We start from the raw sequence: 21,912 nt of genomic DNA, 5'->3' as shown, positions 1-21,912 counted from the left end.
CTAACCTTTCTGATGCCTAAGCGTGCATCAAATTTGCTCACGTAACACTAAAAAGTAAATCCCCAGTACGTCAGACAAGCTCCACACCCAGGCATTTAGCTGGAAGACAGTTATCCTTTAAAAACTTCATCATCAAGAAGTGTGTTTGTAATCAATCACCTTGCTGGAGTCACGTAAACAAACATGCTGGCTGTAATGCTAGTGTAAAACGAAGACACTACAGCTCCATGTTTGTGCCTGAAAATCTTCAAGAAAAAAAAAAAAAAAGTAAAACCTAGTGAAGAAACCCCTGAGATTTAAATTGCAATGCCAATTCTATAGTGTTCCCTCTGCACAGTCAGCCTATCATGATTAGATTTCTCTCTATTGCAAGTTCCTGTGGAATGGAAAGTACGTACACATCAGAGCACGGGCCAACACAGCAATCCCTGCTTGGCAGCTCTAGCTCTGAATGTCTTTCTAAATGAGTTTTCTAAAAGTACATATATTACAGAGTCATGTCATCTGTATTTTTTATACTAGAAAGGCTTTGTCCCAACCCTGCTGTTTGTGCAAGAAGCTCTGCTTTAGGATCTTAGGTACTGCTTTGGACAAGGATAATGGAGTCAATCTTTTTATTTTTTTGTATAATATAGTGTCATAGCACCAAACAAACAGACCATACCTATTATCGTTCTTTGGACTCGGGACTGAAGTTTAGGCTGGAATGAAGGGAACATGTTGCCTTTGGGAAAGAAAACAAGGCAAGTTTAAGAGGTCTTTGCTGACTTTTTGATTGTTGAACTTTTATGACCAACTTATGACACAGAAATACATTCCCATATAAATAATTTCTTTGTTCTTTGTGGAGATCTTTCAGTGCTCAGGTATTCAAAGACAGCTTTCGTCCCTTACCGTAAACTTTCCTAGTTCATGCCTGTGTTCAGCCATGGAGCTTTTTTAGTGTTCATGTCCTCCAAAAGGACATATTCTAAAAAAGCCATGAAGTGACTTCCTAATACAACTTCACACCTCCCCAGATGCTAGTTTCAAATTAATCATCTGTTCTGGAGACAGCAGATGGAAAATAATATCCCTGATAAAATGGGTCTAATGAGAGCTGGAGGACCTGTGCTGACTGCTAATTTTACAAGGAGTCCCGAGGAGATTTTTGACTGGTTAAAGGAGAAATATTGATGTTTGCTGTCTGCAAAAATAATCCTCCCACTTAGTTGATATTGAAGAACTTTGACAGATAGGAGACAGATGGGAGACAACTGGCCAATCTATTTTGATTTTGGCCTTCCTCGAGTTCAGGATCTGGGAATGACACTTGGCTTTATTTCTCCGTCACAGAAGTGAGGCGACGGCCTGATTTGAGTGCTGTGCCACAGCTCCAAATGTTAACATCCTTCCCCGCTGCTAGGAGGAGGACGGAAGAAAGAAGCAGCACATATCACTTCCCAGGATACCAACAAAAAGGCCACTATCTTATCTTTTCAACTAAAGGTCCCTCAACACAGGCACCAGGAGCAGCTCTGCAATCAGCTCCTGCAGTAGGTCCTACCTAAACGCTGTCCTTCAGCCCTCCTTGTAGCTTTTTCTGGTACTGTCCTCTGCTTTTCTCCCTGGACCCCTTCTTTTCTACCCTTCCACCCTCAGGCCTTTTTTAAACTGTGTTTTAGCTGCCCGGTTCCATCCCCCCTGGACCACACTTCTCCCTCCCTCAGGTCTCGCTCCCTTCCTTCCTCTCACCCACCTTTCCTGTCCCAGTTTTCTCATTTACTTTTTCAGGCCTGTCTGTTGCGGGGAAAGCATAACCTGTCTAGCATACAGCTAGACAAAAGCCATGAACTAATTTCCCCTAAAATAGATCAGCCCCCTTTCTAAATCTCTTAATTAACTATGTTCCCAGCCATCTCCCTTCCTCCCTGGTCAGACGCATAATGCTTCTGTGCTCCCTGCTGTCCTCGTTTTCCTGCATCTCTCCCAGCACAGGCTGCTACTGTTACAAGCCATCATCTCTTCAATAGGAGCAGTCTTATTTTCGGTACAGCAGGAACTTCATCCTGCCCTAGTTCACGCCGTGCACTTTTCCTTCTTTCTTCCTTGCACAATTTGTTGCTGCAGCTTATCGCACACGCTCTGCTCCCTTCCTGCTACAGCTTCAAAGCGCTCCAGGTTTTTTCATGTGCCTCTCCCCCTGCTCCAAGACTCTGAGCGATACAGAGAACCTCCTACAGCCAGAAAGTAACTGTGATTTTTAGTGATGATGTTTGCTGTAACTATTTAAAGCGCACTTAAGAAGACATATAATAAGTAGGTTTGAGGGAAGTGGTAGCAATCCACCCACTACGTTCCTTTTAGCTAACCCTTTAATTAAATATTAAAGATACGGTTCTCAGGAAGACTTAAAATACCCCACTGACAGAAAAAAAGAGACAGGTTAAAAAACAGCAGAAAAAGATATAATCCCCCTCCAAAGACTTACCACACCTTCACACAGCTTTCAAAGTCATTTTACTGTGCTGATGAGAGAAGAGCTTTTCCAAAGCCAAATAACAAACCTTATGCTTTCCAGTGCTAGATCCCTCTATATGTTCTCAGGGAGTACCACTAGGGATTGCAAGTTACTTGATACCTAACTAAATGTACTAGTTTCCTCTTTCATAAAGGATAGCAGGAAAAAAAAATATAAACCTGAGTAAATAAATTACTTGAAATGTTATTCCTCACTCAAAAGACACATTCTGCTGTTGGATGCACAGAATTGATACACTGAGGGAAAAAGTACATACGCACCATTTACAGCATCATCTCCAAGTATAAAGCAGGGTGAGATAGATCACAGCAAGATCTGTGCAGATTTGTGGTACGAAGCATTTCCATTTATAACTGAGATAAGGCACACCAGGTGGGTACCGCAAACAGTTGGAGGAGAAAGAGAAGAGGCAGCTGATGGAGATGAGAAGTGTAAGAAACCAGTTATGTCCACAAAACTGAGTGGCTCTGACCCGCATAACCATTTTAGGGAGAAAAACAATCAAAGCCTCCACTATCTAGCTGACAAGCTGCTACGCTGGCAAAGCATCTACAGATAAACCGAGTGGTGTTTTTGCATCAGTACTGCAAGAGGATCTGCTGCTGCTTTGCTTGTGTTTGAACTCCATTGTCCTTCGGTACTCTTTTGTTTTTCTCTGCTGTGTGTAGTTTTAAATCAAACTCCAAACCCCCAAACTCTCTGTATAGTTTCCACTGTTGCTATAATACAAACAGAAACTGGTCAACCACTTTAATTTGGTCTTGTGTTAAGCCATATAATGGAAAGTGTTTTCAAACACAGTTTCCCCCCTCCAAATCAGTCTTACAATCAATACCGTCCTGCTTTCAATTAAAATATCACCACAACAGATATATCTACAAGGCGCCTAGAATTTCACAATAGAAAACCTATTACTTTGAATACAGAAGTTGGCCAAAATGATTGAATTCCTGAGGCAACAGAAACGATACTGGTGATTTTATTCGGCACGTGTCCAATACGATTTTCCATTCGGAAATCCACATTCTTTAATGCTTTTCTTATACCATTCTAAACATTACCTTCAGCTTTTATGGAGTCCCTTGGAAAGTTTTTTTTCAATTTGTTTACCAGAAAACGTAAATCTTAACGATTAAATAATAGGACATTTATATACATCAGTGGATTTCTCAGATACTGGGCTCTAAGTACATACAATGTCTATTGAGTGAAAATAAAAAAGAAAATTCCAGTCATGCAAATCATCTTACAAACCATGTTCCATTTGACTTGAAAACTTTTACTCTGTTACTGGCATATCATTTTAAAATGAAGCAGATCATTTTAAGGTTGCTTTGTCCATTTCCATTTGTTTGTTTTGCCATTTGAAAGAACTGACAGGCCACATGCTACTGCAGAAGGTACCGGCAGGGTAATAATGGTTCTGCTACCACCAGCCAACCACTCCAAGCCCTGGTGCAGATGTGTTTAAAAAAACCACCTAACCTTCAGCTAACGGCACTGGTTTATTTCTGAACAGCACATCACAATATCGGCATAGATAGCACATTGTAACTGGTTGGGTGATTCCACTTAATTTTTCAACACTAGGACCTTTCAGCATTTTAATTCTGGTTTCATTTAGGAATTAAAGGTCATATATAGAGCACAATGAGGTCTAAATTTAGTCACAGCAGACCACAGTTCCACATAAAGACAAATCTTCAAGTTATGTTGACCTGCTAGGAGACAAAGATAAACAGCACAGCAAACATGTACCTGCAATGCACTGCTTCCCTATTAAATATTAACTGTTTCATTTACATTTAAATGAACTGAGCAGTAATGGATAGACTTTCCAGTACTGCTGTTTGGTGCTGCTGTCATGGAAAGAAGCTGAAGACAATGTGGGCTGTATGGGGGCAAATGACGCAATCTCAGCATCCGCTCAAGTGACTTCAATGATGAGCATTCTCCAGTCTTGAAATATAATCCTACACAGCATTTTTTTTTCTCTCCCTCTGTAAACACATCTGTTCATAAATAACTTAGATGTCTCCTTGACATTCATGGTATGTAACTGAAGCTGAAGTAGAAAAGGATGGGCGGTGTACAGCACTGAGGAGATGTCACAGTACTTTTGTTCAGCATTTTTGTCAAGTGCAGGTTGCTAACATCAGCCATCAGACACGGGTGGGGTGACCCACCCGTATTTTTCATGGGTCTTCACCAAACTCTTAAATGTTGCTTCAGCTTCCTTTCGACTGAATGACTTTTTTGATTTGCCAGCTTTTCTGCAGATACGGCCCTGCACCAAACAAAAAGAAAACCTTCATTAAACATATGAACATGCAGCTGGAAACCACAGCTTAACTTTTCAACACATCAAGCCGAGACGCATTCACTTACAAGTACCAGAAAGCAGAGTTCCCAAGCTGGGGAAAACAAATGCATTATTAGAGATGATAAAAAATTATATGCAGTAAAGGGGAAAAAAACAACCCACACAGAAAAAAAGACATCTGCCGGGCTGTTTCTTCCCAGCGAGCCCCTGTGTTGGCACGCTGCCCTGCATGCAGCAACCAGCGGCTGCCGCTGCAGCTGCACCACACAGCTCGCCTCCCTCTCTGCTGCGTGGGGACCTCTGCAAGCAAACGAAGGGACCTCTGCCACACATTTGGCACACCTTGTATGGTCAGGGCTGCAGCCCTGAGCAGCCAGGGGCCACAAGAAGCACACCAATATGCCACACACACAGCACCTGGGCATGGCGGGGCACCACTTGCCAATGGCTCCTGGGGACACACGGGTTTTGTGAGCGTCCCCCACAGCCCTTTTCAGCTGCAGGGGAGGAGAGGGCTCCCCAGCCTCCCCAGCTCCTTCTGGTCCCCCAAGGCCAGTGGCTGCAGGTGGAGAAGGCATCTCTGCTGCAAGTGGTATCAAGGCACCAGCTCAGGGCTGGGGAAACAGAAACAGGAGGTTTCAAACCAGTTTTGATACCACACATAATATAATCCAAGGTGCTCAGTACTACGGAGCCAACTACCTTGGAGAACCATCACAAAATCTGTGTGCTATGTCTCAGGGTTACCTGCATCTCATACAACGCTCCCCCCCCCCCCGCCCCCAACACAGAATGTCACTAAAAATTACATCCATCCAACAAAACACTCTCCGTTCTTCTTATCTGACCCATGAGAAGTTAACAGTTCTGGCATTTCTCAAAAGCAGGAGCACCTTAAAAACAACTTGCTTCCAACCTACGTAAAAAATTCTCGGCTATCACCACTTCGTGACAAGTCTGATAATAAATGAAAACATACACATTTAAACATACTGCATCTTTATTACTTTGCAATTAAACACTCTCTAAATGCATGGCAGTATATAATTTCAAATACTTGTTTTGCAACAGAGATATTTACTGAGTTATTAATAGCTTACTTCACTTTTCACATTGGTCCATGTCAATTACCAACTAACAGACACGAGAAAGATTTATTACACTCTACAACAATAATACCCTTCAAAGTATTGACGCCAATTGGATTTGTCACAAAACAGAAGTTTAATTATTAAAGTCACAAGTCTAATAATTTTATAACTGTTTGATAAACTGCACTGAAAGCCTTTTTTAGAATAAATGGTATTTGATGAGTGGATACCATACTACAGTGTTACAATTATTAAGAACCAAGTTAGTGTGTTCTCCTTTTTTCCATTCTTTTCCTCAAAATGATGCATCAGGCTGCATCTTTTGCCCCCCATATTTTACTGTCAATTTGGAATTTAAATCAAAATTTGTCATTCATAATCTCATGCAACAAATAATACTGAGACAATAGTCAGGTATATGGAGGGGGAAAAAAGAAGAAAAAAAGAAAACAAACTGTCCTCGGAGTATCAAAGTTATTTTTACAGACTAAAATGAGTAAGATCAGTCTGCCACGTGGACAAATCATTTCACTATAGAAAGCTGTCACAGTATTGCACAGATACGCTTTTGTGTTCAGCTTCACTCCTATTACTACAAAACTATGGACATGTGACAAAAAAAGCTGTTTCCTACTCCTGTTCTAACAAGTCATTTTTCTGTGCAGTTTGACTTCTCTTTTAGAGCCTACCTTAACTAAAGATTAGAAACAGCCTCTAATTCCCACCTCGATTTATCCACAGCCAATTTATACCCACTAGGTTTTCACAAGAATAGCTATTTTACCTTTTGATGCTTTTCCATGCCTTTCCCTAGTCACCATTTACAGACTAGCAATGTATTTCCTCTTTAAATACCCCCTGATCAACTAAACAGCAAGACACCTTCCCCATCTCCATACTAATCTGGCAATTAATATATCCCAAATAAGGATGATGAATGGTACTTGATTTAACACCGCTAATAAATTCTCTCAGAAAATGTTCCTTTTTAGTTATGACAAAAGGAATAATAAAACTAGCTAACATTTTTCCAAAACCTCACTGACTAATTATCTTGCATCTCCTGCAGGAGTATTTTTGTTGTTACAAAACATGTTTTCCACTTTCTTCTTAATCCGAGCCTTTGTTGGAAGCATACTTAGAGAAACACAGGAAAAGATAAAGCAACAGAAGATGAAATCAGTAGAGAAAATGCTGTATGCAAAAGCTCACCAATGCAATACTTCTGAAAGTAAATATAAACTTACTCTACTACTAAATTTCTGGATTAGGTCCATTTGCCATCTCTTGTCTTACACGTTATTTTTTATCAGTTAAGGCTTTGATACCTTTTTGAATTTCATGCATAGCGCCTAGCACAGTATGATCCACATCTTCCTCAGCTTTATGAAGGTATTAATACTAATCTGTACCTAGAAATAGGATCTTTGTATGGAGAACAGCTATCGCTTATGTTCAGTGTCAGCTGCATATTGCTTTCAAACAAGGAAAAGTAGGAATCCTTCCGTGTTGAAATAACACAATTAATATCATTACATCATCTAAAATGTTTCTGGAGCCACAGCAGATGAAATGAGCATCTTTCTGTGAGTTTTTTTCTCATACTTCTTTGTTATTAATGTAACGGATCATTAAATCCACTTCCATTCTGGCACCATATGCAGGCTGTATGTAAACTGCATCATCAAAGATCAGCTAATTCTACCCCACTGTAGCCCATGTATTTCTATGTTTATACAGAAACCATGGGTGGCATGGTTAGCACTGTCTCTTATTAACCAATATCCTGCCAGGTGTTTATAATTTGGATAAAATTTAACCTTGTGGACTGAAAGTTACCCTTTTTGGTGCCTCAAGTAAACCTGATGTAAAAGAAAGGAGGGTGGAATTTCAGTCAACCAGTTCAGATGCTTTTGAGCCTATACTCGGGTGTGTCTACCATCTTCATGATTTTTAGCTTTTTGCCATTCCCACAAAGCTCTTCCCAAGTTCAACTGAAAAATGGCATTTTGGACCCAAGTGTCAAATGTTTTAGCAGGCACCGTTACCAGCTCTAACTACAGTTTATTTTCAGACTGCTACTTAAACATGCAGTCATTTTTAACTCTGGTCAGAAGACTATGAGCTGCTGCATTCTGTGATAAACATGGTAAATACAGTATGTAAATATGGTGCTAACCATAGGTCGACTGCGCACAACTATATTTTGACCAATCTCTAAACTACGCGTGTCACTACTGCCATGGTAAGGAATACGGGTCATTTGCATGGCCAGTGTTTTGATGTGTCCAGCACCGAATCAAGAAAAGGTATCAAACCGATACCTGAACAAGATCAAGATACTCCACAAAAGCTTAAAACCAACAGAGATAACCCAAGAAAGCCTTGCATAAATATATTAATGTCGATTTACCTCTGAGAAGTCACACCAGCAGCTTATTTAAATACTTCCAATATTTTCACTCACAGAGTACTTTTCATAAAGCGATAACTGAAAATTAAAATAAAGAGTTGGAGAGAACATTTCAGATTCTGCCATCTGCTGTGACTTCATGTACTTATCAAATGTAATTTTAACAAGCTAGAAACATATGAAAGGTGAAAGTAATGTCACAGCATCCGACTGATTTACACAACGATGCTGAAATGCAGGGGGACAGGTACTGCACTCAGCTTCCTCACTCACTGGTGCTCCTATTGCGCCCAGTTTGCATGGCACAGTAAGCAACTGCATGCCACTCATCTACTCTTTGCCTAATGGGTTTGAACAAACAGCTGATAAGGATCCAGTCTATAACTGGTAATTGCCAAAAGAAAGATCTCCTGGAGCACCACCTACTGCGGGTAGCCTTCTCAGGGCCATGGCCATACCCAGGGACCGCTCCCCACCGTCACGTTCAGCAAAAAACCTGGGGTAAATCTCACGTGATTTGGCACCCACCTTTACAGACCAGTGTGAGCAAATCTGGGAGCTTTTCTACTTCTCAGCGATGCCGCAGCAGTCCCCATGTTTTTTTACAATCATGAACCCATCAGCATGTCCTCCCTTTGAGGACACTATGTGACACTGAAGCACATCCTCAAAAACATTCAACTCGACATCTAGCAGCTCTTGAAAGTCCTTCAGCGTCATTATCAGCAATGTACCATATCTCTTCTTCCCCAACACCACCACATCACAAAGTGGTCTGAGACAAGAGTTATGTCCTCTACAGAGATACCAAATACGAAGCCTGAAACTCTTTAGCCCTGTAATCCCACTACAGCCATGTATCTGCCCACGTCTGGCCTGTGTGTCATGAGAAACAGTCCTGACATTTCTTCTGGTATTTCCAGAATCAGGATGGCCTCAAGGGGATTTCTTTGGCACAGGAAGGGCTTTATCTCTTGTCAAACCAACTATAGTAGCTCCCAGGTCAAAACCCAGCAGTGCTGGCACAGCACACAGCATCAGTTGTGCTTCCACGTCCTATCACTTTTGGCACTACCTGGCAGGACAGGACCATGTAACAGTGGCCAGCCTCTCACAGGATCATGCAGTCACCCAAGTGCTGCCTGGAAAGGACCTACAGAGGTCTCCAAGTCCAACTTAGACACCTGGAGCTGAGCTGCTGACACAGGTCAGTAGTAGCACTGCGAAGCCAGGTCCTGAATCCTTCAAGGTTGTGCTCAGTCCTGATGCAAGTGCCTGTGTTACTAGGTCCCAAATTTTCAGAGATTTATTTTATGCAGTCATCAGCCCTTACAGGACTCTGTTTTATTCTGGGAACAGCATAAGGCCCTGTGCTACGCATCCTTGACCTACCACAGCAACCCCTTCAGGCACATCCAGATATTTTTTTCCTGGACTGGTTAACCAAAAGTTGTATCCATTGCAAACAGGACCCAGCTAACAGACTTGGAAGCAGGCAAGGCCTCACGTTATTAGTGCTGGTCTTGACCCAAACGCCTCAGCCTTGCATTCCTTTCATTAATCCTGGATATGCAAATAACTCAAGGTTGGTCTTCCAAGGGCAAATCATACCTGCCTTCCACACATGCGACTAAATGTGGCCCATCATTTAAGCCAGCATAAGGATGCACGGCTACATTTTCATTTTCTCCCTTCATCTCTTAAGAGACCTCTATGGCAGGCTCTAGCGACCCACTTCTACATAAACGTCAAGAGACAGAAAACAAGCAAAGGTTTAGAGAGGTACAACACAAAAGACTAGGAAGTCACTGTGCCACATGCTGCAGCTGTAGTGATCTCTCCCAAGGACAGGAAGGAGACCCACAAGGACATGCCCATTTTCCAAGTCTGTTGTCCCAGGCTTCTCCGTGGATGATGCAAAAATTGCGGGTTTTCTAAGAGCTGGAGCATACTATGAGTCTCCAGCATGTAATGTTCCACTAACGTGCCAGTGACTAACGGCTTCGGGCCTCCACTGTTCAAAGTCACGTACTATGCAAACATAATCAAATCTTTTCTGGTAAGTAACAGAAGAATACAGTGTTTAAGCCTGAACCGGCCTTACGCTAGAATATTTAAACAAGTTTTCAGAGAAAAATATTTCCACTGGCTTTATGGAAGCAATCAAAAGTCGAGTAATGCTGAAGTGAGCGACTGTCATGCTCTCAGTGCAATGATTGCAATGTGTCACAACATCACTGTTACAGTGCAATATACACAGCCTCTCCTCCCAATTACATGGTTTATAATTTTTTTCCTTCGTGTACTGATGAGGCACAGTTAAATCATGTCTCAAAAACTGCACACAATTTATATTGCACTATATATAATTATTAGCTATAGCTAAAACAAAGCAGTATAGATAATGATGCAGACAAATACTGCTAATGTTGCAGCATAAGTGAATTAAAAATGGGATGTTTTCCTGCAAATGTGTAATTTCTGAAGCAGTATTTCCACGCCTTTTTTGGTCTCCTTTTTAAGAATAATCCACACAAAGAAGTGAAAACTCAGCAAGTTCTGGCTTTAAAGTATCCTATAAATTGCTCCTTCTGGGAGTGTGACTGTTCTTTGCCCAGGATCTGAGTTCCAGCTGAGTAATTATTAATGTTCGCTCATCTGTGTGCAGCCTGGTGAAAGTAGCTCTTAATCAATACACACCTGCAGCCCCAATCCCTGTTTGACAGTTGCAGAGCACTGCGCTGCTCTTCCTCCCCTTTCTCTAAAGTCAGCACAGAGTCAGCAGCACAATTTCAGTACAGACAAGGGTTAAGAATCTCCCTTACTGCATATTACAGGTGGGACAAACTTGGCCTTGCCGAAAGAACAAGAAAATTTTGGCAGCCGACCACATTCTTGGAAGGTGCCTCTAGCATCTCCAGGGAAAAAGGTGCCATCTTACAACACGGTGGGCTTCTGTCAAAAGAGGTCGTCCCTGTTCCCTGCCATCAAACGGGCACCTGCTAGTCTAGATGACAAAGGGAAAACTGTTTTCTTTCAGTCTTCTGCTGAGCATCCTGGACTACCTGTCTGTGGAACCAGGTATCAGCAGAGTTACTGAGGACAAGTCCAGGTGAACAGGCTGCGAGCATGACAGCCCCTCTTTGCATCAGCCCACAGGTCCTCCACATCACGAACCTGAAGTTATCAAAGCTAAAGACACCCACAGCTGTAAAGCCAACCAAAACAAACAATCTGGTGTGAAGGGTTGTAAAGACAAAGGAGCCAGAACCCCAACAACGTCTATCACCACATTTCCCAAAGTTTCACCATACTAAAAAAACCCCGATGAGTAAAAAGCAGACCTACCTCTGGGCACACTTTCATCAAGCTAAGACCAAATTTGGCAGGATTAGAGTCACAACCCAATGCGCTTTTCCCCCTCCTATTTACACAAATGTGTCAGCCTCTTGAGTATGATATGTTTCATACTGATGCACACAGACACCTACTCACAGAGCCCCCACTTCTGAGTGCTTTCAGTACGTATCCTCAAACAACCTTTGGAAAGAGGATTATCTATGCTTCACAGGTAGGACAGACGAATAAAGTGAAATTATATGACTTGCCCATGACTGCACCTGAAGTCAGTGGCAAAACCTGGAAGCTAAACTCAGATCACCTCCCCTCAGCCTAAGTGCTCTAACTGTGAAATGTCCTCCTCCCCCCAAATAATTATAGAACACTTCAATACTAGGTATATTTTAACAGAAATAATCTTGTGAAATTTATAGAAAATTTGACATTTATAGAAATTCATAGAGAATTTGAAAAATCAGTAACATCAATTTCTTCTGCTTTGTGATGCTGTAGGTTTTTTTATGGACATGTTGGTATGGAAATAAGCCCTACACTTTTTAGTGCAGCTGGGGGTTTGTTACCATTTGTAACACACACCTATAAACAGGAGATATACTTGGTCATTCCACAGCTCATAAAGCCTGACCACGAGAAGCATCTGAGTTCCAGGCCATGTCATAACACAACCTTACTCTTCCTTCCTCAGGTTTATTTTCACTTGTCTTTGAATGCAGATTTGAGACTGTGACCGACTTGTAACTCTTATCAAGGAGTCACTGCAGAGGTTCCAGGGGTTTTGGAGAGCCTGCACACAAAAGGATTAAATCAATGAGGATCATAGATTCTAACAACACATATGAAATCATGAAGCAGATAAAAAAAACATTTTCCAAGGACAAGCTCTGCACGTGCACGAGGCAGGCACACATTTGCCACACATGGCTGAGTACAGGCACACCTGATGTCAAACTCCTCAGTTTGACTTTTAACTGCAACGGGCCAAATCAGACTGGCACCTTGTTCCTGTTTCAGAAAGGGAATCACCTGAACGCCTTAAGTGTGGTGCCCACCTCCCTGTTTTGTGCAGATCAATAAGGACTGCAAATCCATTTTCATCAAAACACACTTACGCTTCTCCTCAGCTTATGCTCTTCCGATTCCCAGTGCACTGCTGGTTTCACTGCCAGCCAGGTTAAAGAACAGTATCATGTCCTTCCCATGCAGCTTGTCCTGCAACCTCCAGGATGCACTCAATGACCGCTGTTTCCAGCCGGAGTTAAAGACCAACGCTGTGGAGCACTCAGCACCCTCTATAAATGGCTCTGTGGAGTACAACTCAGACCAGCCACACGCTTTTCAAAAATACAGTGATGTTCAGGAGGAACCTGGTATTCCATTTATAAGTGAGACAACTGGATCTTGCGCACATTAAATTTAAGACATATTTTGAGCTTAACCACTGAAGTTCCCCCTGTCTAAGCGCAGAGTAATTGCACCCAGCAATTCTCTTATCCTCCCACCTCCCTTTGCACCTAATGTCAGCATTGCCTTTTTTGACAGTTACAGAAGAAGATACTTCGTAAACTGGAAGCTGCATGTGAAGGACTGAATACATCAAGGAAAAGAAGAGATCTTCACTGACTATCAACTCAAAGGAGCTTAGAAGGGAAAAAGAAACACAGCTAATATTACGTTACTTAACCAACATCCCACCCTGTGAGAGTGGATGCCCACTCAGAAGACATGCCTCAGATTGCAAGTGGCAATAAGACTCCCACAATACAAGGACCAGAATTACTGTGGAGTTACATATCTTTGATCTGGAAGCCTCTAGTCATGCACGGAAATCCCTGGGTATTATGTAGATGCTAGGAAATCTGTCTATTTTCAAGGTTACCCTGTGTAAGGAAGAGTAAATCTTCCTCACAATAGAAAGTGGGTTATTTAGGTTACTCCTCCAGGAGGAGGACACAACACAACCCCTCGGGACCAAGCTTTCTGCATTTGAAAAAATACAGCTCTTCGGCAAAATATCTGACAAAACACCCAAATACTACACACGTCTCTCTAGCGAACACTTTCACTGAAGAAAATGAGGACTTCTTTTATAAGTCAGGGAAGAAGAATTTTGCTCTTCTGAGCAAATGATTTTTTTTCATGATGCAAAGCAGCAATTCTTTTAAATTCTTATTTAGGAGATCAGCCAAGTATTGCCAGGAAGAATTAGTTCTACTTGCCATAACAGCATGTTTTAAAATAAGCAGTTTGTTTCAATTTAGTGATTTAACTTATTTGATGACTATTTTAACAATAAGGATGATAGCTTAAAGTATTTTAAAATGTTCCTTTTTATGCTTTGAAGGGGTAAAATGTATATTATGTTCTCCCTGCTTTTTGAAAGAATTAAAACAGCCTCCTACTTCAATGAGTTGGAATCCCTGTGTCTTCATTCCTCTCAGCAGAATATATTTGCATAATAATAATGGATAGTCAGAACAGCAATATATCAGAGGACACATGAACAATATTTTTTCCAGCCCATTCATCAGTCCCAGCATCTCAACATAGCAAATATGTATGCTCCCACTTAAACTTCCAGCCTAGCATTTATACCTTTTCATGGGGAACAAGCCCCATAACACACTCTTTGTCTCCTCTGTAATCTTTGTATATGAATCAATGTGCTTTTCAACCACGGACCTAAAGCAACATTTCTTCCTTTGACAATAACTGACATCATTTGCTCGGGCAACTAATAGAAAGCAAAAAGCCAGTTTTATTTTGTAAGGCCCTAATATGATACAATGGCTCCAAATAATTCAGAAACCACTGTGTTCTCTATATCTTTCCCCAGCCTTTGAGATTAGCTGATTTATTCACGGCCACAGTCCTCAAACCCAGCATCTGGAGTATGAAAACCCATGGATTTGCAATTAATTTCTGCTATGCATATCTGAAAGACCTGGAGTCTGCTGACCTCCTGGACACCATGCAAGTCCCATCTGCTATCTGCTCACTCATACTTTTGTTTGAAAGGATGAAGAGGGAGTAATTTAGATTCTGATTAACAGCTACCTTCTGTATCTGTTTTTCATAAAATAAGCCTATTTCTCCTGTTTCAATCTGGTAGAAGTCAGATGGGACACTCATATTTTTAAAATGGAAGGACAAATTAATCCAATAGTCACACTAGGCACATAGCTCTTGAAGTAAACTAATGATTTTCCACTGAGGTATTTCTAACATTACAACACAAGGGATGAAAGTACTATACACCAAAAAACTTTATTTAAATTCAGGGAATTTTCCAACAGAAAATGAAATCTTAATTACAGATTATATTTTGATTTTGATTTAAAGCATCATACAGAAGCCCACCACAAGAATACTCATAACTAGGGGTTCCCTATTCCTATTTTAGTATGTCCTGACAAATTTTTTTATGCTCTTTCTATTCATGGGAATGGTAAGGGAGTATTTTCCTCAAAAAGGAAGAACTTTTTCCATGACATATTCTGCAGTCACCAGTTACCTGACAGCTGTCTTTGGCGGTCAGTCCTGTCCCCAGCATCCACCGAGAGTCAACAAGTGACTTGTAAAAAAGAGGACACAGCAGCTACTGGTGAGCACTGCTGCAAGTCCTCAAGGCATCAGGTGCAGCTTCAAAAAAAAAAAATATTAAAAAATCCGGATGCATTATTTGGACACCAGCATAGGTAAGATTTGTCCTCTTAAACTTCTACAAAACTAGTGTCAAATCATTCCTCTCCAGTGAGAAACAACGTATCTATTAGAGGACACAAAATCTCCTCCCACTTTTGGGCAAAGTCTGCTCTTTTTCATTCGGCACAGTATTATCCGCTGTGTTTTCAAAGGAGAGAGATGACTGCTCCCTGAAACACAGGCGCTGGGCTCAGCCGTGTGTGTCGCTCAAGGAGAGCCATGACAAACCTCCCGCTGCTTCACCTCTCTCCTACGACCAGCACTGTTCCTTCTTCCTTCCTTCAGTTATTAATATTATCATGACAATGGCACTGTACCAGGATGTGGAGAGCAACAGGCTCATTTTCAGATCTCTCTCTTAAATTATCAATAAATTATTTTAAGGGTGCTGCTAAGAAGGAAGAACACTTAACGGGCCACTTCCACATCCCAGACAGAGCCAGACAGACATGGGAGGCTCTGCCTAGACAAGCATGTTGAACAGTTGCCTCCAGGACAACAAACAACTGGTATTTAAATTATTTTGTTAGCATCACCCCACCTCCTTGGCTGACACTCCAGCTCCGTCGCGTCTCACAGCTACCATTTCATCGGCTTGGCAGGGCCAAGCATTTCGCCCATGACGACGGGAGCCAGCGAGCAGCTGACTGACCGTGCAGGAAGCAAGGACAAAGTCATCCTCTTAAAACTAAGGCTACAGTTGAGCTAAGGACAACACCAAGTTTTTTAAAATAAGATTCCGGATCTCAAACAGTAAACAAACTTAGGCCTTTGATGTACTGAAAATTCCCCTCAAGATACTGACTAGAGCTGTGTGAATAATTGATTTTCTCAGCTGAATAGCTGAAGCAACCAACCAAACAAACCCCAACTTGTTTGTTAATTAACTTTTTTTTTCCTTGAAAACTGAAATAAAAAAAAAGAAAGCGTAGTTTGGGACTGTTGAATTGTTTCATTCAAACAGAAGTTCTCTTTCTTCCATTTTAAACCTTTTTTTTCCAGACAAAAAATGTCTGAAAATGCCATACTTGGATTCATGATAGGAAGCAAGGGTATGCATCCCATAAGGTGGGACATCTCTAAAGCAAGGTCACCTGAGGCGTATGGTTCCTGCTTGGTGAAACCTGGAGAAACAGCCACCCTGCTTTAAAATCCAGTCCCTGCTCAGGTTTGGGAACCTGGACCCAGGTCTCCCCACATACAAGGGCAATGCTGACAAGGAACCAAAAAGTGCTACCTTTCAATTTCTGCGTTGCACGCTAACATCTCCTTATGGATGTAATTCCTGAGTGAAATGTTCTACCTTGAGAGACGTCAGAACGACTTCTCAATTTTTCTTTTACTCTGCTAAAAGGTCTGTGAAATCCTTTGAAAAAAATCTGAATTTGCCAAGAAATCTGACTGCCCAAAAATGTATTTTCAGTGTTAGTTTTGTCTGCTTTTTGATTGCTTCATCAAAAAAGGTCACATAGGTTCATAGGGTACTATTAGCTCTGACAAAACAACAGACCAAGAGCTATGTTTCTCTCCGAAGAACCAGCAGAGAACAGCAGTGTTACAGTTACCACAGCAAATGGGACTGATAAAAACCATTGAATTAAATCAGCCACCTCAGTTTTATCACTCGAAGTGCCAAGAGGAGGAACGTACGCTGGCGGGAAGCTCAGCCCTGCCCACTCATACACCACCGAGCCCACGCTGGTGAGGTGCGCTTTCAGATGAGTCACTGGCTTATTCAGAACGATTTCATGCCAAATCACGGTGCTGCACGATGGTGATGCTTCTCTGGAAGGTCCCATTTACCCACCGGTGCCGGCAGCGCCACATCTCCCACTTGGCCTCGTGGCTGCCGCCATTTGCTCGTGCAGGGTCGTTTTGAGGCTGTGCAAGCCGGACCTCACCCTTCCATCCTTCCTGATTAATAGCAAGCATGCTGAATATTTCATGCTGGTGCAGGGTGCAGGCTGCTTACAGAAATTATACAATTAACCTGGAGTAAGCCATCGTTGTTTGTTCAGGACGGCTCCTCGCAGGCACTGAGGCTACCCACAGCATGGCCAAGTTACCCAAAACCAGCCCTGCAGATCTGGGCAATGCTGCACCTCGGTGCTCAGTGTTCGACGGCAGTTTTCATTTAAAAAAATAAAAATGATCAAAAGTAGATTACCTGTAAAATAGGGGAGTGCCTGTCATATCCTGAGCCCTATTATGCAATGGAGTGGAGATTACATAACGAGGGGAGTGCGATTACAGGAGCGTGGCTCCTGTGATGCCGAGCCCGGCTGCGATGACAGGCTGGCAGCCCATCACAGTCTACACCTCTGCAACCCAGAAATTACACTTATTGTCAGTACCACCTATTAACCTTTCCACTTGGAGTGAATGATCCAAGATGTTGAAACGTACACGCAACGCCTATTTAACTACTAAATTACTGGCAGCAATTTATTCCAGCTTTTTTTTTCCTCTCGCACGGATTATCTTTTTTTTATAATTAACTTTGTAAACTTCTGAAAGAATGTTATTGAAATGCCTGCATTTTAAATGTATTTATTAATGATGCACACATAAACACTCTTATCAGAAATTACTACCACTTTCTGGAAATCTCTTAAGTGGTTTCGGGAAAAAAACTGTCAGATTATATAGCTTAATATTCATTGCTAATAAAACAATTTAGTGGTTTTCTTCACTGAGCTGTTTCATGATCCCAGTAAAACTTAATTTAACCCTTTTACATTCAACATTCAATACTGCAGAAAGATGCTGAATTCTTAGAAAATTGAGAGAATTTAGCATTGTCCTTCTAAATTCCTGTTTAAAATAATGAGAACTATGATCTCTATTTAAAAAGAGATGGATTAACAAATAGTGAGATGCAGCAAGAGTAGCTACATAACTCCAACATACCCTGGGCTCAATGTAAAGTAAGCCTTTTTTTTTTTCTTTTTTTTTTCTGGTACATTTTTTTTTTTTATACCCCAAGGTGACCTAGGAAACTTGACCTCTTCAAACAAAGTGCAGAGAAAAATACTACCTGATTAAAAAAAAAGGGAGCAGTAGCCCAAATCAAACTGAGAAAAAGGAGGAAAACCCACTTACAAAAGAGTCCATTAAATAATAAAAATTAATTTTCAGTCTTAAGAGAAACCAAGACTTTACTTCTGCTCATGCAAGCAGTTCCATGGAGGCAAACAGGAGTAACCTCCTTTTTAAACCAACAGAACGTATGTTATTATTTACTCTTCCTCCCCTCCTCCTTGCCAAGATATGAATTCAAGTTACCTAGCATCATTTACTGACAGATGTGGAGCTGTGCATGTCCCCTGGGTTCAAGGGCATTCATGAAGTGAACAGGAAAATCACCCTGTCACCAGCCATGTGTATACTGCCCACTACAATAACCATAAAGGACTGGCTACAAGTTTCACGGCAGTATTTACCCATTTATTAAAAACCGCTTATTAAATACTTCTCTTCTAAGGATACTCTGCAGGAGAGAAAGGGAAAAAAACAAAACAAAACAAAAAAATCCATAAACCACATTGACTCAGCTCAGGCGAGATCCTCTGCCAGGGGCACCATGCACCTCCTCCGGAGAGGAGAGCTGGCAGGAACCGTCTGGCCGCTGCAGCTGCAGCACGTACCCGAAATTATGTGTTCCTTTCAGGCAGGGAGATTCTAAAGCGGCACAACTTTGCTGGCAGCTCACGCAGCAATTCCAAGCGTGACCCTGTGCTGCACCTCTGCCCTGTGTGCCAAACCCCAGGCCCAGGGTGGCCTCTCCTCCCCCCCACCCCCTGAGGGATGCTGTGCAGGACAGCACCAGACAAAGACCCGGGGGCAGCAGCTCCAGCATCGCGCCCTGCACCAGAGGCAGCACTTCATGCAGGAGACCAGCAAGTATGGCTGACGCGCTGGTGAAGGGCAGGAGGCGGAGGACCTGAACCCCAAACCCCTCTGGAGCCTGAAGAGCCCTTTTCACTTTGTGGTGAGGGAGGTGGCCCTCGGGGGCAACGAGAGTGACATCCTGGCACCGCACACAACAAAAGACACGCAGGAGACTGCGATGGATGCTTGTGCTCCCTGCCCCTCCACGCTGCCCCGTACCTCCACCGCACCTGCCCGAGACGGGCAAAACACGTGTGTCCCTGCCTCCTTCCCACCAGCCACGCCGGGTCCTCGGCGGACACCCGTCCCCCAGGCCCGGCCAAGGTCGGCCACAGGCGGGGCCTGACCCACCGCCCTATGGGGTTCCCATCCAAGTAGGCGCGCAGGCACATAGCCCCCTGCCCCACGCACGCAGAGCGGAGCCCACCGACCCCCTACCTGCCCCTTGACCAAGCTGGCCGCAAACTGCCTCATGACGGCCTCCACGGTGTAGGCGCTGGACCAGCCGCGGGGGGTGAGCAGCTCCATGCAGATGGCTCCGCCGTCCAGGACGTAGCCGTTCTCCAGGCGGGGGCTGAGCACCCTCATGAAGGGCGGCGAGAAGGGGAAGTTGTCGGGGAAGGTGAGGTTGAGCAGGATGTACTCCGTGTTGGTCTCCTTCATGTCCTGCCACAGCACCGAGTCCTTGTCCACCTGGTGTAGCTTCACGTTCCAGTCGAAGAGGCTCTCGTCCACCAGCTCCACCGAGATGAAGCGGTCGCTGAGCCGCGCGATGTCCTGCAGCTCCTTCATCAGCCGCCGGGTCCGCACCTGCGTGCAGTGCTGCTGCCGGCCCGCGGGCGCCAGCGGCCCCGACCCCGACGGCAGCGGCACCAGCGGCGCCGGCCCCGACCCGCACCCGGAGCCGGGGCCGGGGCCGGGCCGCTGCGCCGCCTCCTTACCGGCGCCGGGTTCCCTGGCCGCCTCCCGCGGCTTCTCCCTGCCGCCGCCCGAGCGCGGCTGCGAGGGCTGCTTGGAGAGCTCCGGCGCCTTCTTGTTCTTGTGGCCCCCGGGGCTGCTCTCGCTGCTGCTGCTGCTGCTGCAGCCGCCGCCGCCCCCGGGGGGGGCCTGCGGCTGCGGCTTGTTGCTGCTGTTCTTCTGGTTGCCCCTGCCCCTGAGCGAGGAGCCCTGCTGGCTGCTGCTGCGGTGGTGGTGGTGGTGGTGCTTGGGGTCCTCCGTGTCCCGGTTGTGCAGCCGGATCAGCCCGATTTTCCGCAGCAGAGTGGCCATGTTGTGCGCGGCTCCGCTCTCCCTCTCGCCTTTATGGGTCGGTGGGGTTTTATTATTATTATTAATTTAAAGCCCTGCTCAGCGGATTTGCTGCTCGCGGGGGAGGGGGGCACGGCGCTGGGCGGGCGGGGAGGCCGCTGCCGCGGGGAGGGTGTGCGGCCGCCGGCCGCCGTTCAAACGCCTCCCCTCGCTACGGCTGCTGCGGGCAGCATTGCAGCAGCGGGGCTGCTCCCAGGGACATCACGGCCCCGCTGCCGTGGCCATGATCCCGTGAAAAGGAGAAGAGGAAAAAAGACACCCCCAAAAAAGAGGGAGAGAGATTAAAAAGGAGGGAGAAGAAACCCCAAACCACCCGCAAGGGAGAGCCCCCCTCCCCCCCACGCACAGCGGGCGAAATCGCCTGCGCTGCAGATGGCTTCTCCCAGCACCTTCGGCTCGCAGCCGGCCGAGCCAATCCCCGGCGGCTCCCCGGCGGGCCGGTCCCCGCGCCGCGCCGGGCGCCTCCCCCGGGAGGGGGGTGGGGGGGAGGCCGGCGGCACCCCCTGGCTCCGCGCTCGCCCGCAGCGGCGGAGCGCGCTCCGGCCCTTTGTTCGGCGCCGCCGGCGGGGGGAGAGGGGCCGCTCGGGGAAGCCCTGCCGCAGCCCCCGCCGCCGCGCCGCGCACCCCGCGCTGCCTACGCGCCTGGCGGCACCGCCGCTGCGGGCCTCGGCGGGGCGGGGGCGGGGCGGCAGGCGGCGGGGCCCCGACCGGCCCGGCCCGGCCCGGCCCGGCCCGGCCCGGTCCGCAGCGCCGCCGCCCGGCCGCGCCGCGCCGTCCGCTCCGCTGCGCTCCGCCCCGCGCTGCGGCAGCACGGGCAGCGCGGCCCCGCCGGCCGGGCGGGCCGGGGGCGGCGGAGCGGCGGCCGCGGGTGGCGGGCTGGGGCGCGGTAGCCACGGCCCGGGGGCAGGTCCGCAGGTGTGGGGGGAGGTGTGGCACCCCTGCGGGTCTGTACGCGGGTGTCGTCGCTCCCAGGGCCAGGAGATTGCACGCCGTCAGGGTTTAGTGCCCATGTGTAGGGCACACATGTAATGCAGATACACGGAAACTGTGTGGTCGTGTGTAGGGACATAATTGCTTTTAAATGCGTCTCTGTGAATGTGTTTACTGTGTGTACATCTACCCACCTAGACAGATAATCGCATATATAAAGCATATACCTATAAAAATCGATACATAAATGTGGATGAAAAATAGATACAAATACAGATGTGTGCGTGTGTGTGTGTGTGCGCGTATTTCTGCATTTTTTTGTGTCAGGGAATGATGTGACAATCTTGTTTCTTCAGCACAGCAGGTATGCATA

General features: G+C 45.1%; 1 protein-coding gene across 2 annotated transcripts; it reads right to left on the bottom strand.

The window, feature by feature from the left end:
* Positions 1-3,482: 3,482 nt before the first annotated feature.
* Positions 3,483-21,325, bottom strand: UBE2QL1 (ubiquitin conjugating enzyme E2 Q family like 1). Of its 2 annotated transcripts, XM_056333146.1 has the most exons (3): positions 20,999-21,325; positions 19,740-20,599; positions 3,483-4,808 (listed from the first exon to the last, which is right to left on the bottom strand). In XM_056333146.1, the coding sequence occupies exons 2-3, from the start codon at positions 20,568-20,570 to the stop codon at positions 4,677-4,679; spliced, it is 963 nt and encodes a 320-aa protein (XP_056189121.1). In that variant the 5' UTR covers positions 20,571-20,599; positions 20,999-21,325; the 3' UTR covers positions 3,483-4,676. The 2 variants fall into 2 exon arrangements, with proteins under 2 accessions (XP_056189121.1, XP_056189120.1); XM_056333145.1 differs by having other exon boundaries at positions 19,740-21,325.
* Positions 21,326-21,912: the final 587 nt, after the last annotated feature.

This window comes from Falco biarmicus, chromosome 3 (assembly GCF_023638135.1).
Source record: "Falco biarmicus isolate bFalBia1 chromosome 3, bFalBia1.pri, whole genome shotgun sequence".
Taxonomy (NCBI): domain Eukaryota; kingdom Metazoa; phylum Chordata; class Aves; order Falconiformes; family Falconidae; genus Falco; species Falco biarmicus.
Note: the sequence above shows the minus strand (reverse complement) of the source record. Positions and strands in the feature narration are given on the sequence as shown.

Bases quoted from the DNA above. Each gene is read 5' to 3' on its own strand.
- UBE2QL1 (XM_056333145.1), bottom strand. From the start codon at position 20,570: ATGGCCACTCTGCTGCGGAAAATCGGGCTGATCCGGCTGCACAACCGG. The intron at 4,809-19,739 runs GTAGGGGGTCGG...TGTTTGGTGCAG, and splicing joins CCAGCTTGGTCAAGGGGCAG to GGCCGTATCTGCAGAAAAGC.